The 15,895-nt window shown below is 40.7% G+C and overlaps 1 protein-coding gene across 8 annotated transcripts in view; it reads right to left on the reverse strand.

Moving 5' to 3' along the window:
• Positions 1-804: 804 nt before the first annotated feature.
• The window catches only part of LOC143982725 (cytochrome P450 2C8-like), a 53,073-nt gene continuing 37,982 nt past the window's right edge, over positions 805-15,895 (reverse strand). For all 8 annotated transcript variants that reach the window (XM_077481715.1, XM_077481688.1, XM_077481740.1 and 5 more), the window contains 5 exons: positions 12,593-12,769; positions 10,595-10,736; positions 5,213-5,400; positions 1,347-1,488; positions 805-1,268 (listed from right to left, as the gene is read on the reverse strand). In XM_077481715.1, coding sequence (XP_077337841.1) covers positions 1,087-1,268; positions 1,347-1,488; positions 5,213-5,400; positions 10,595-10,736; positions 12,593-12,769 — 831 coding nt within the window. In that variant the 3' untranslated portion in view covers positions 805-1,086. The remainder of the gene's footprint in view (positions 1,269-1,346; positions 1,489-5,212; positions 5,401-10,594; positions 10,737-12,592; positions 12,770-15,895) is intronic.

The following is a 15,895-nucleotide window of genomic DNA, read 5'->3' on the forward strand; positions in this document are numbered from 1 at the left end:
TACAAAACCAGTTGCTTGTCAAGCCCTTTGGATGTACTATGTTCACCTCCTTACAGGAGACCAACAAGTGCACCACCGTAAAGTAAGTCAAGTTCTTAAGGGCCCTATCGGAGTTCAGGACATTAGTCCATTTTAGGTGGATCCACATTAGGGGTTGATTCAGTGCACTGGATCAGATATTGAAGTTAAGCAGGCCTGCTGGGACTGTAATCCTGGGGTGACGAAGGGAGAGGACAGACCGACAAAGATAAGGTCATTCTTTTACTCTCCTTCTGCCTGGATTCAAATAGCCCAATTTGTTTGGAGTTGTCAGATGCTCTTTTGAAGTTAACAGTACATTTCTTAACCTGCTATTTTCATGTGTTTACCTCTGCTCTTGTGGCCATTTCACTTAAGGAAGTCCTCTAAGAGCAGACGAAGTTGACCTTTTTGTTTTTGTCCTGCAACTTTTGTCTTGTTATACCTCGTTATATCTGCTTACTGCTTTATATTACTGTGTTTGTTTCGTTCACTTTTAAGCAAGCACACAGTAAAAGTTACTTTCTAATTTCATCATAACCTGTGTCTTTTACTGTGGTATTTACACTACACTACTACCAGGTGTGCCAGTGGGGTTGAGTCTGTTCTCGGGGTTGAGGAGGCAGAGTAAAGAACCAAGAGTCTCCTGTGGTGGTAGCCCTACATAAGTATTAAGTGTTGGGTTTCGTAGGTTATAAAAATGACAATGGTTCTTAATCCTTCCCTAGTTTATTTAATGCAAAAGTTTTGAACTTTGTGTTATATTATTAAAAAAAACTTGAAACATTTTGGATGATCTACTTTAATTTTCAAGCTGGTGATATTTATAATTCCTGGCTGCTAAAAATTAGATTGAATGATAAGTTTCCATGTAGTAAGAACAGAGGGTGCTTCCTTCCACAGTCCACGTGTATCTGGAAACAGAATATTCACCCAGTGCACTTAGCCAACTACAATCCGGGTTCTGAATGTTTAAGTTGCAGGTTGAGCGGCATTGTTGTGGAATAAAAGCCTCACGAATAATGAACTTCTCAGTCTTGGACATTGCCAATCAGACAGAGGACAAGATTATCTGGGGACCAAACAAATATCAAAAGGCCGATGAATGGTACTGTTGCTTTTGGGCAGAGGAGAGATGTCAATATCTGAAGGATCCTCATCAGATTTCAGATTAAAGTTTTGCAGGACAGCAGTAATAAATAGGAAGAGCTCCATTCTTGCCATTCCTTCTCCAAGGCAGATCCTCTTCCCTGTTGGCAACAGAAAGATAAGGCAATCATAATGCTGACTGTAAGTCATATTCAAGAAAAATGTACTCTCCCATTTACCTGTAGAAAATGGCATGAATGCTTCATTCTTCCGTAATCCGCCTTTTTCATCTAGAAAATTATTTGGGTTGAAATTGTGCGGGTTCTGAAAGTGTTTTGAATCCTTCAGGACAGAGGTCAGAAGTGGAAAAATGGTGGTGCCCTTCAAGGAGATGAAAAATGATTAAAGCTATTTGGGAAATATTAATACAATAATATAAAAGATTGTTCAACCATTCTATATTAGATAACCATTTAAAATTTACACAAGTGTAAAAAAAAACCTGCATAACTCAATAATTAATAAAACAATAAAACCGTCACATAAAAATGTGAATGATCTTATTTGACATGCCACCAAGGGAAAGTTCTCTGATTAGCGCCATCTTGTGAATGCTAATCATATGGAAATGAAAGTCCTAATGTGAATGAAAATCATTTCATTATAAAAAAATATTTATATTAAAAAAGTAATTTTATTATAGAAAAATATTTATATATAAAAAAATAAAATAATATATATATATTATATATATATATATATATATATATATATATATATATATATATATATATATATATATATATATGTATAGAAAACCAATACATGTGTTAACAATACCACTGTAGCTGAATAAATAAAAGGGATAAATGAATAGTAAAATTAGATATTCCCCATATGTAGTGAAGCCAATCACACAGAAGAAAATATATATAAATCAATAATCAGTTATGAAACATCAAAACAATATCTATGCTGAGTCCCATTGGTTGAAGTGATTGGAGTCTGTATATCCACTGAGTCTCCATTTGGGATACCTTCTTGGTCATATCTGACTTGTTTTAGTTGTAGTCATATTTTAGTAATCTGAATTTGTTTTAGTTGACTAAAATCTCCAGTGCACTTTAGTCAACTAAAATCTAATGGGTTTAGTTAAATTGTAAGCAATTATTCAAGGATTTCTCTAGAATTTCCAAACTCATATATTCCTGGAGTAAAAATGTAATATTATGTTATTATTTATGGTATTAAGGTTTGAATATGCACTACAGACCCAGATTTAGCCATTGTGATATATAACCAGTGCTAATTTTAACTTAAAATTTTGATTTAGTTTTAAGTCATAGTCTTTTACTAAAGTGCCATTTTAGTTTTAGTCATATTTTAGTCATCTGAATTGTTTTAGTTGTATTCGTATTTTAGTCCAGTGGTTCTGACCCTCAGTCCTCAAGTACCCCCAACGGGCCATGTTTTACGGTTTTCCTTTACTTTGCACAGCTGCTTTAAATCAATATCATTGACATGGTATTGATGAGAGCTACAGTATCTCACAAAAGTGAGTACACCCCTCACATTTTTGTAAATATTTTATTATATCTTTTCATGTGACAACACTGAATAAATTACACTTTGCTACAATGTAGTGAGTACTAGTGAGTATACAGCTTGTATAACAGTGTAAATAATGTCTAAACCACTGACAAGAAAAGTGAGTACACCCCTAAGTGAAAATGTCCAAATTTGAACCAATTATCCATTTTCCATCCCCGGTGTCATGTGACTCCATGTTACAAGGTCTCGTGTGAATGGGGAGCAGATGTGCTAAATATGGTGTTATCTCTCTCATGCTCTCATACTGGTCACTGAAAGTTCAACATGGTACCTCATGGCAAAGAACTCTGAGTATCTGACAAAAAAGAATTGTTGCTCTACATAAAGAGGGCCTATGATATATGATTGCCAAGTCCCTGAAACTGAGCTGTAGCACGGTGGCCAAGACCATACAGCGGTTTAACAGGAAAGGTTTCACTCAGAACAGGCCTTGCCATGGTCGACCAAAGAAGTTGAGGTTGTCTTTGGGAAATAGACGTATGAGTGCTGCCAGCATTGCATGAGGTTGAAGGGGTGTGGGGTTCAGCCTGTCAGTGCTTAGACCATATGCTGACCACTGGATAAAATTGGTCTGCATGGCTGTTGTCCCAGAAGAAAGCCTCTTCTAAAGATGAGGCACAAGAAAGCCCGCAGACAGTTTGCTAAAGACCAGCAAGCTAAGGACATGGATTACTGGAACCATGTCCTGTGGTCTGATGAGACCAAGATAAACTTATTTGGTTCAGATGTGTCAAGCGTGTGTGGCGGAAACCAGGTGAGGAGTACAAAGACAAGTGTGTCTTGTCTACACTCAAGCATAGTGGTGGGATTGTCATGGTCTGAGGCTGCATGAGTGCTGCTGGCACTGGGGAGCTACATTTCATTGAGGGAACCATGAATGCCAACATTTACTGTGACATACTGAAGCAATGCATGATCCCCTCCCTTTGGAGACTGGGCTGCAGGGCAGTATTCCAACATGATAACGACCCCAAACACACCTACAAGACGGCCATTGCCTTGCTAAAGAAGCTGAGGGTAAAAGTAATGGACTGTCCAAGTAAGTCTCCAGACCTAAACCCTATTGAACATCTGTGGGGCATCCTCAAATGGAAGGTGGAGGAGCAAAAGGTCTCTAACCTCCACCAGCTCCATGATGTCGTCACGGAGGAGTGGAAGAGGACGCCAGTGGCAACCTGTGACACTCTGGTGAACTCCATTCCCAAGAGGGATAAGACAGTGCTGGAAAATAATGGCGGCCACACAAAATATTAACACTTTGGGTCCAATTTGGACATTTTGCTTATCCATCAAGAACACTTTCCTGAACTGATGCCGGGAGGATTGCAGGAGTCAAGATAGGCAGGTGAGGCCTGGGGCTTCTAACATCCACATACCAGAATGTCTTTTAGAGGGGCATTGGTCAGTTCATTACAGGAAAGGACATGGGGACAGAAATAGGAACCAGAGTGTTATGCCGTGTACACACGACCAGACTTTTCAACGGACTTGGTCCGGTGGACAATCCGACGGACTTTGCAGCTGAGGTCCACCGGACTTTCAAATGAACGGACTTGGCCACACACGATCCCTCCAAAAGTCTGAAAGATTCGAACGTGATGATGTTGAATAAGGAAGTTCATAGCCAGTAGCCAATAGCTGCTCTAGCGTCAGTTTTAGTCAGTCGGACTAACACACAAACGAATGGATTGTCCGCTAAAAGCCGAGTCCGGCAGACAAATTTGAACCCAGTCTTATTTCTAGGTCCGCCGGACTTTTGGGAAGAAAAAGTCCACTGGAGTCCACACACGATCGAATTGTCCGACGGACTCTGGTCCGCTGGAAAGTCCGATTGTGCGTACATGGCATTAGAGGCAACTCATATTCTCTAACCGCTATGTAACACCCTTCAAGCAAGTAATAAAAGTTTTCTAGAGTTATTATGGGCTGTCTGCTGTTTATGGAATTCAAGCGGGGAAACAGTGGAGCAAGTTGGCCGAAAGATATGAACACACCCAGCAGCTCCCAAGGGAGTAGTGCGCTACATTCATATAGTCATCTGTATTGCTATAGTTGTAGTCGTATTTTAGATTACGAAAATAGTGTTAATTTTAAAGACGAAAATATTTTCGTTGACAAAATTACCACTGCAGTCTACTACTTCTACATTTACTGTCCAGTCACAGGATAGGGGTGGAGAGGGGACCTGTAAGTGTTACTAAGCTGTAGCAGAGAAAACTCTGGGCTCCTCCTCTGCCCGAGAGGGCTGTGCCACATGGCAATGCTGTGTAAATCTCAGAACTGGCAGAACTAAATAAAAAATCCTTTGACAGGTAAAACAATTCCCTTATATGTATTTCACCTGTGTATTTAGCGGTTTTCCTGGAGTTCAGCTTTAGGTGTTTACAAGATATCACAATACAGATACCAGATCTTTGGTTATCACAAAACCCGACCCCACATGGTTACACACAGTGCAGCTTGAAGTATAAAGATATTAAAAAATAAAATTAACCTTGGGGATGGTATAGCCTCGGAACACGATAGTCTCAGCAGTTGCATGGGGTACACTCATGGGCAAGACATCTGTAATCCTTTGTGTTTCATGGATCACGGCATCTGTATATGGCATCTTGCTTCGATCCTCCACGTAGGGACATCGGTTCTGACCAATCACACGGTCAATTTCTTCCTGAACTTTAGCTGAGCAAAGAAGGTTCACCGTTTATTGAAAGCTTTTTTTTTTTTTTTGAAAGAAACTTGCTGGCTAAGTTCCTAGCCCACAACATGCAGCAATAAGCTGGTTTTAATCAGTTTTCTGGTGAATTAAATATAAATGTTATTCTGCATAATAGGCAAATACCTCTCAACTGTTTTGAAGAGAAAGTATAACATCTTAATAGTTCACTAAGGGACACAGAATCAAAAGGAATTCAGAGACACTGGGTTACACTGCCACCTTCAGGAGAATTGGACACTGGCAACAAATAAAATAGCTGAGCCAATAACCCCTCTTACCCCCACCATGCTTCAGTTTTATGACAGTAGCCTAGGAGGTGGGATGTCTTTTTGTCTCAGAGATAAGCAGCTACCATTGCTCTCTTGGCAGCTTTTCGGATTAGCTGCACCTTGGCTTTGCCTCCTCCCAAGCATGTTATTTAAAGGAATTGGACATTTTTATTCTTTCACTTTAACCACTTCAGTCCCAGAAGGATTTACCCCCTTCCTGACCAGAGCACTTTTTGCGATTTGGCACTACGTCACTTTACCTGACAAATGCGCAATCGTGCGATATTGCACCCAAAACTGAATTGATGTAATTTTTTCCACACAAATAGAGCTTTCTTTTGGTGGTATTTGATCACCTCTGTGGCTTTTATTGTTTGCGGTTTAAACAAAAAAAGAGCGACAATTTTGAAAAAACAGCAACATTTTTTACTTTTTGCTATAATAAACATCCCCCAAAAATATAAAAAAAACAAATCTTTTCCTCAATTTAGGTCGATATGTATTCTTCTACACATTTCTGGTGAAAAAAAAACAAAAAAAATGCAATAAGCATATACTGATTGATTCGCGCAATAGTTATAGCGTCTACAAAAAGGGGGGATAGTTTTATGGCATTTTTATTATTATTATTTTTTTTTATATTAGTAATGGTGGTGATCTGCAATTTTTATCATGACTGCGACATTATGGCGGACACATCGGACACTTTTGACACTTTTTTGAGACCATTGTCATTTATACAGCGATCAGTGCTATAAGAATGCACTGATTGCTGTATAAATGCCACTGACAGGGAAGGGGTTAAACACTAGGGGGCGATAAAGGGGTTAAGTGTGTCCTAGAGAGTGATGATTCTAACTGTGGGGGGGGGGGTGGGCTACCACTCACATGACAGCGATCACTGCTTCCGATGACAGAGAGCAGTGATCTCTGTCATATCGCTAGGCAGAATGGGGGAAATGACACGAGCGCCGAGAGACCGGCGGACATCAAGTCCGTGGGACCCGCCACGGGTGTGTGCGCTCACAATGCTGCATCATAAAGAGGATGTACCTGTACGCTCATTTGCCCATCCTTGTCAATGTGCCAATGTATATCGTTGTGTGCTGGTCGGCATGTGGTTAAGCAAATAAAAATATCAATGCTCCTGGATTTTTTCATTTTTTTTGTATTGTTATGTGTTCCCCATGCAAATTTTTGACACTACCTTGGGCATTTTTACAGTAAATTGACAGATGTGACTGTAAGCTTGCAGGAGCAGGGCCTCTCTAAACCTCTTGTTTTGAATTGTACTGTTGGTGTAGTGTCTTCCTACAGTGTAAAAAAATGTTGGGTTTTCCCCAGAAATATAATAAAGGGGAAAACTTCCAATGGGACACTAGTTCTGGTTACCTGGGGGTCCTCAAGGACTTCTCCTAATTTGCAGGCTTTTCCTCTCACTTCCTGTTTGGTTATGGGACAGGAAGTGAAGAGAAAACTCTGCAATGGAACACAGATGGCAGAAAAAAATCTGATAGGGGTTATAAGTTTCCATTGCTCTATCCAAAGAAAAAAACACATGTTACCTATAGTTATACTTTAACTTAGTAGGTTTTTGTAGTGAAATTTTATATAAACTGTGAATCAAATATATCTTTAGATTCTTTATTGTTTTAGCTCACTTTCTGCAGTTGTTCTATGTACTTGTCTGTCTCACGGTAAATCTGTGCTTTGGAGAAAATGCTACATTGGATAAGAGGCCCTGTGTAGGGTAGCTGCATTACCAAGGCAATCTCCCATGCTGAGCTGTTGGCTGAACAGGGGCCGAATGTTGGCCATTTTTCTTTTTGAACTGGCCTAGGTCTCCGGACCTTTGGGCCGTGTAAACCAGGCTTTAGACTGCACAGAGATTTGCTTCACACAGCAGTGGTGTTAATCCTCACATCATCGCATACATGGTGGTGACTGTATAGCCAACTCGTCAGCACAGGTCAGTCAAGCATTGCAAACTACCCTGAGTACCCAGCTTTTTTTTAGAAGGAGATTGTAAACAATTGAACAACTGCAAATTATTGTCTACTTTGGGAGCGCATAGCATGGTGTAGCTGTATGTTTTGGAAACGACGACCCTTCAGCCCAGGGAATTCCCACATAAGTTGAGGATATGGCTTTAGGACAGAGCCATTAAGTATTTGGGTAAGAAATCTAATCTCCGCTCTCACCCAGACCGGATGTTTAGCCACATTGGCTAGATCAGTATAAAAGTGGTTCTGTCAAATGGGTGTTTGCCAGAAATACCCAGTTATCCCCAGCATGGACCTGACCTCTTTCCAGATTTTCATTAGTAGCTGCACTGTGGGGCATTTAGCTGGGACCCTAGGAAACCCCATTTCTATATGAGATAGGCCAGTGTAAGTTGTATCCGGGCCTAGAAGTAAACCCTTGGAAGAATCTTCAACTGTCTAAAGATCTCAACCTGTGAAATGTTGTGGTTGGGCTGCATAATACTACATTAGTGGACATGGAAAAGCACCTTGATCCTTATGGAGCTGCAGGGTGGCAAGCTTAATGCGTGCCACTCCATCTCTCCAGATGAGGGCACTAAACTGCAAATCTATACGTCTGAACCAATAGTGTGGTATCCAGAGAGGGACATTATGTATAATGTACAGTAATCGTGGGGCCCAAATCATCTTTATGACATTAACGCATGTGGTCACTGACAGCGATAACTTACACCAGCTGGTATGTTTATGTTGGAACTTTTGAAGGATTGGTTTCAGATTCAAAGTTATATAGTCCTTTGGGTCTCTGGTAACCACTATGCCTATATCTAAATGAGATGACTACCTGTATATGGGACACGTCATCTGGCAAAGGTGCCGGCAGAGGATCCAACGGTAGGAGGGGCGATTTATGCCAGTTAATCGCAAAGCCCAACATGTGCCTGAACCGATCAATCAGGTGCATCACCATCCCCAAGGAGTGTCCGGTGTCTCCCAGGTACAGCAGAGTATCATCTCCGCACAGGGAAATCTTGTCCTCCCTTTGTCCCCTACGGAAACCCGTTATGTTGGGGGATGCTCGCACCATGGCTGCCAGGGGTTAAGGCAAGGGCAAACAACAAGGGTGACAATGGGCACCCCTGACATATACCCCGGAACAAAGGGAAAGTCTCCGACAGGGAATCATTTATCCTTATTTTCGCTGTAGGGGCAGAGTACAAAAGTTGCACCCAAGATATTAATTTGTCACCCAACTCGAATCGACGCAGAATTGCCCACAAACATTTCCACTCCACGCTATCAAAAGCTTTGGCAGGTTCAAGAGAAAATATAGCCCTGGTGCCTGGTTATCCACTGGGATTTGGGTGTTCAGGAAAAGCTGACGTATATTTAACGCAGTAGACCGAATAGGAATGAAGCCAGACTAGTCGAAGTGTACCAGTTCAGCCACAACCCCCGACAGTCTAGTGGTCAACACCCATGCTAGCAAATTGATATCCACATTAAGCAGTGAGATAGGCCTATATGAGTCAGGTTGTAGTGGATCCTTGCCTGGCTTTGGGGTGGCTACTATGATAGCCTCATTCATAGATGCGGGTAGACCGCCATCTTGAAGGGAATCATTCAGGGTTTGTAGCAAGGCAGGCGGCAGAGCAGCCTCATATCTCCCGTACATTTCAGTGGGTAGGCCATCTGCTCCCGGTGATTTATTATTAGCCATCTGTTTCACCACGAAAGAAAGCTCCTCTAGTGTTATTGGTGCATTAAGTAGAGCAACACCCTGTTGTGATGTATTGGGAAGGGAGCACTGGTCTAGAAAGTTGTCCAGTTCCTCCTGTGTAGGGTGCACCTTGGACATGTACAGGTCCCAGTAAAAGTCTGAGAAAACCTCAGGTATACAGGTCTAGTCATTTATTGTGTCCCCTGCAACAGTTTGAATGGCTTTTATGTGGGTCTTCCCTAGACTGTTTAATTGAAGCTGGAGTGTATGAATTGGGTGACTGGCAGGCTCTGTACTATTAGTGAAGAGCCAGCTGTTACCATTGGCTACACAATGGTTGATCAGCACCACTGGCTTGCAGTGCACAGGTTAATATAGGGTTCCCTGATAGGGCCTGGGGTGGAGCCATGCTTAGAGGAGAGGCTATAAAAACCACCAGGTGGAAGTGACTGGCCTCTTAGTCTGAACACATGAGGAGAGGTAGGCAAACAGAGGAAGATTACTGCATAACCATGACAAATGAAATTTGAGCTGTAATGTTTTCTTATCTCTCTCCAAAGCACTGTGTACTGTGGCTTTCTCCTGCTCCATAGCTCTACTATCAGTATGATAATGTCTGACTAGTTCTCGGACACAGGAGATAAAAGCAGCCTGAAATTTGTATCCTGGGAGTTGCTTTAAGTAGATTAACACAGAGCTGCTTGATTCACACAACAGCTCTGAGAGTCTTTTCCTATGTGGAGTGGGGATGTGTGCCTTTCCTCCACCAATAAGCTGTATGCCCAGATTCCACTACCAGTCCTGAACAGGAAGAGAAAATCTGTAACAGGAGGGATGAATTCTAAAGAATATATAAAGCTGAAGACAGTAGATATACATGTAAAACTTATCTAGAGAGATTTGTTTAATCTCTGTGTATCATCTGAGGCTGTTCACTTCACTGGGTATAGGAGAGGGTTTACATCCACTTTAAATAACCAAACCCTTTTTAATTCATTTGTTTGTATCCCTATGGCTTAACTGAAATCCACAATATTGCCCATTTTGTCAAATGCACCAAAAAGTTAAAAAAAATCTCATAATTTGCATTAAAGCAATTATAAGACAAGATCTATTCTTTCACAACTAAAAATAAAAAAATAAAGGATATTTTAAGAAAAAAAAAGTCTTTGGGCACACTTACCTAAAACATCTGGGTACTTTAGCAAAATTCTTAAGCTCATTCTTATTGTCGTACTTGTTGTTTCTGTCCCAGCTAAGAAAAGATTTATCACGGTGACAAACAAGTTTTGAAAGTGGAACTCAGTGTTAGGGTTATCCTTCTCCTAAGGGCACAAAATAAATTGTGTAAAGTGTGTGAACTTTCTTCGCAATGGCAACAAATCTACATGTCCACCTTGGATTGGTTGGACATTAGTAACAATTAGTCACAATGATTGGGAACCGGCAGGACCAGCTCTTGATCATCTGACCACTGAGACAGCCAATCACAGTTGTGACGTAATCGGCCAGTTCTTCATGCCCCCCTCCCCCCCCCCTCCAGCACAAAGACCTTGTTAAAAGGAATCCAGGGGATGTGTGGTAAGGGGTTAATAAGCAAGCAAAATGTCTTCAGATTTACAAAACAGATCCAACTAGTTTAAAAGACAGCAATAAAAACCTGATCGAAGTTCCAACCTTCTCCCATCCTATCAAAAAAAAAAAAATAGAAAAATCACTACGTCTTTCACTACAAAAAAAAAATTAAAAATACAGAACTTCCTTTTTAAAGTGAAACTGCTGCCCCATTTGGCTACCATAGGGGAACTGACATAGCCCTACTTCTTGTTGCTGTTTTAAATCTCATTTACAATACACTGGATTTAAACACTGATGTACACCTCAAAAGATTACTGCTGATTAGTAACTAAACAGATTAGCAGAATTAGCTTAAAATTGTCCATGTCGGTAATGTGTATGATACCCTAACAATCAACTTATTTATTTGCTACCTCTAATGCCCTGTACACATGGTCAGACATTCCGACAACAAAATCCGTCAGATTTTTTTCAGACGGATTTTGGCCCAAACTTGTCTTGCATACACACAGTCACACAAAGTTGTCGGAAAATCCGATCGTTCAGAACGATGTGACATAAACATAAAAATTTTAGATCCAGACCTCAAACTTTGTGTGTCAGAAATTCAGACGGAAAAAGTCAGATGGAGCCCACACACAATTGGAATTTCCGACAACACAGTCCGATCACACATTTTCCGTCGGAAAGTCCAACCGTGTGTACAGGGCATTCGTTTGTTATATGTGTCATTGAACATGTTTTGTTATCTGTTTGAAAAATGCAAAAAAAATATACTGTTAATGTCAGAAATTCAGAGCTATCCTTTGCACACTTACTTTGTTATGTCAAGGAGCCTAGCCCTCCCAGTTCTTATCTTGAACTACAGAATAATAAGTGTTGTAGTTGAGTTTAGGGAAAAGCAATTTAGCAAAAGACAACTGGGTAGGGCTGACAGCACTCTGTTCACAATTAGGCTCCATACGCACTAGTCATTAAAATAATGTTATAAAAATACCAGTAACTTTGCAGTGGGTCTTTCAATTTTTTTTTACATTTTGCAATAGCATTAATTAGCGGTTTTCCGCGTCAGTGTTTATTTTTTCAATGGATCAAAAACGTTAAACATTGGTGAGCCACGTTTTTGAGTGTTTATTGACGTTTATCAGCGTTTATGTGCGTTTAATGTTTTTAAGCATTTTTTGTGGTCAGAAAAACAGCTCCTGAACGTGATTTTAGGGCATTCAGACAACAGCCCATAAACTCCACTGCTGATAAATGTCCAAAAACATCCATGTGGACACATAAGATAACATAGAGGGGAGTTTATGGGCTGTTAAAAAGAATGCCCAAACTCCCAAAAATGCCCGTTTATGTGCTTCAGTGTGCATGGAGCCTTACGCTGTGTGTTGTCAGCCCCCAACAAGCTGAGTGCATTTCAACAGATATTTTTCTGTACTTGTAAGCTCTTTAAAGGGAAACAATGTAGAGGGATATACATGTATTGCAGAAATGTACTGCCTTTTTGTGTTTTTGCTCCAACATATGCTTCATAGCCTAAATGTACTCTATAAAGGGGCAAGCCCTCTACAAACCCAAAAATTGTGACTAAACTCTTACTTGCCTCTTCCATTTTTATAAGGAAGCAATCTATGAAGTCCCGAGGACAATTTTGGTCCAGTGTCTTCAGATGCTCTTTCACTTTTTCCATCACAAACTCATTCAGAGTGAAGAAATTCCTAATCACTTGATGATGTGGTCCCGGCACATGAAGCATAATTTTTGGAAAAGAATTGAGCAGCTATTTTTGGAAAGAAAAATAAAAAGTATATCATATGAATGCAACAATGGTAATATTTGTATTGAAGAAACAGTCTGTGGTTTAAGTACCAGACTAGCTGGGTAGCACTGGGTTCTCCTTGACCGCAGATGTCGCTGTCACCGCCGGCAAGTGTGAGAACGCAGTCTAGCTGGGCGTATTGAATGCCATGTTTTCTTTTCTGCTGTGCATTCTGGGATATGGTATTTAAGGTACTGACATCACGTGGTCCGGGGTTCCGGTCCAGAGAGGTTTTCTGTCTGTTTGGTTCTGGTCCTCCTGACCAGCCCCCATGGCCCTCCTGGCCTGGAGTGCGGAATCATGCATTTCCAAGTCTCTGGGCTGGCTGGCCCAAGGCAAAGCAACTGCAGGGACAGGCCTGAATGGATATCGGGGTCCTATTGATTCAAAGGTGGTCCGGTGCCATCTCGTCTAAAGGAGAGGCCCAGCAACTGGAGAAGCACCCAGGGGAGGACTCTTCAGGAGAAGGCCGTGCACAAGGCTGGCTTCTCTGAAGTAGCCTGGAGGCTCAGTTGAAGGAGACTTGGATCTACACTCATACGGTATCGCCGGACCGGCTGAGAGATACTGGTACCGTATGATAGCTCTTTAAATTTGTCTATGTCCCTCAGTTACACTCCAGTCTGTGGCAGAGACTTCTCTCAAGTATTCTACATTCAAAAATGAAAAAATACTAAGCTGCGCTTAACCTATATTGCCTATAACCTATTGCTTAACCTATAACCTTTATTGCTCACGATAAAAAAAGTAAAAATACACTTACAAATGTGTAGAAGAAAAAAAGCCTTAAGTCTGCGGCGCTGGCCGGACGCACACAGACAGACCCGTTCTCCTGGAAGCCATCACAAACACGAGGTGATGTATAGCGTACCACTCAGTTTTGGGCTGAGTGGTACGCTATACATCACCTCGTGTTTGTGACGGCTTCCAAGAGAACGGGTCTGTCTGTGTGCGTCCGGCCGGCGCCGCAGACTTAAGGCTTTTTTTCTTCTACACATTTGTAAGTGTATTTTTACTTTTTTTATCGTGAGCAATAAAGGGTTTTACACTATTTGGAGTCTTTTTCCCTTTATGGTTCCTATATTCCTGTATTTGAACCCGCCTGTGGACCTGTGAGGAGGACGCCCGGGAACAGGTCCCCTTCCCTACCCCTATTGGAGTGGCAGAACTAGGAGGACACGGAGGATCCCCCTTTCTTGTGGCCGGGAGTGACATCTATCCTTACAAGTCTCGTGTGACCCTCTGTAGTGGGGGGTCATGTCGTTCTGGTAAGCGGCAAATTTTATCGTATGGTGGTGGTGGATCGAATATCCCTTTTTGTTTTTCTGTTGAATCGAGAGGTGGATACCTATGAATACTGTGGTCTAATTTCGGAGGACTTTATTTTTAGTTATTTCATAACCAGTTTTCATGCACATGGACTCACTATTTAAACACTGGGTGTTTTTGTTTTATCTTGTTTGTTGATAAGAGCCTTATATTTTGGGAACTTACATTGCAATACTTGAGTTTTATATTTTGGTCATTTCTATGTGTGTTTTATATCATAGATGTTGTAAGTAATACTATTCATATATGGTTGTTATATTTAAAAAAAAAAAAATTTACGTATAATCACTTGTCTATATAGGTTAAGCGCAGCTTAGTATTTTTTCATTTTTGGCTCTGTATTATGTGACACAGTGAAGCTGCAGCTAAACGTTCACTTTCATAAGTATCACACGGGAGTATATACAATTCACATTTTTTGCACCTTAGCGCAGTTTTTTTCCCTTTTTTTATCTATTCTACATTCAAGTCTGTGGCAGAGACTTTACTTAGCACCCTGTCGGCTGCTAGGCCTAGTGAGAGGAGGTCTATCTGGGGGTTGTGAAATCCAGCTGTGAAACAGTTATTCTCTGGATTTCTTCTATACGAGACTTATGACAATTTTTGCAGTCCAAAGTACCTGAACTTAATCCTAACCCTCTACCCTAAACTGAGAGACTCTGTTTATATTTCAAATAAATAAGCCAAAAGAAGATTCAGTGTCAGTTTCCACATTTCTTTGGGCCATTTACCACGGGAAACCCTAGACGGAGAAACAGTCAAGAAAGTAACGGTAAGCCAAATAAAACCAGTAGCTCCTTCGGGGGTCAATGCTACACGTCTTAATTAAAAAAAATCAAGTTTAATAAACAAATATTTTGACAAACAAAAGTGTGACTTTAAAATATCGAAAAATTGTAAACTCTGTTGGCTGTAATGCCATTGCACATATATTACCTGAATATATTACCAACATGAAATTTTAAGAAAAAAAACATAAAAGCCTTTTTCTTAACTTTTTCTTTCTTTAAACAGCATAGTCAATGCCCCCTACTTATTCTTATATGGTAGTGTGGTGTTAATTGTGATGTCCATTTTTTATTTAGTTTTTGTCATAGTCTTTTGACTAAAATGCCTTTTTAGTTTAGTCATCTGAATTGTTTTAGTTTTATTCATATTTTAGTTGACTAAAGTAGTGTTAATTTCATCGGATAAATATTTTCATAGACAAAATTAACACTGAATACAACCTTAGAAAGCTGGTCTGGAAAAGGCCCATTTTCACTGAAGAGTGTTGCAGGGGAACTGGTTGGTGAGCTATTTCTGGACATTGTGAGTTTTTCCTAGAGCTCCAGATGTGCTTGTGCTTTGAGGGTTAGATGCCAGAGGTTGCTACAAAGACTGCGACTGCTCTTACAGGGTCTCAGACTAGATGGCTGTCCCTTCTACCTCCAGCATTATTTAATGTTGCTACTGAAGGATTTTGCTTGAACATCTGTCCTGTGTTTTTTGGAGTATCCTGCACCCTCATCCCTCTACCCACCTGTGTTCAAGTACTGCAATAAATCTTCAAAAAGACGCCCCTAGACCGAGCCTGAATTTTGACTGTATGCTCTGGAATTGGTACCTGGGCCTGGCAGGCTCTGAAGAGTTAAGAAATACCTGGGTTATGTCTAGTGCCCCCTCCAGAAGTTAGTCCTAATCCTAATACTAATACTAATTGCTTACTAATAGCTTCTAAAATTTTATATATGTGATATTTAAAGATATTTTTTTAAT

This window comes from Lithobates pipiens, unplaced genomic scaffold (genome assembly GCF_037356315.1).
Source record: "Lithobates pipiens isolate NorthernLeopardFrog02 unplaced genomic scaffold, aLitPip1_a1.2 Scaffold_1, whole genome shotgun sequence".
NCBI lineage: Eukaryota > Metazoa > Chordata > Amphibia > Anura > Ranidae > Lithobates > Lithobates pipiens.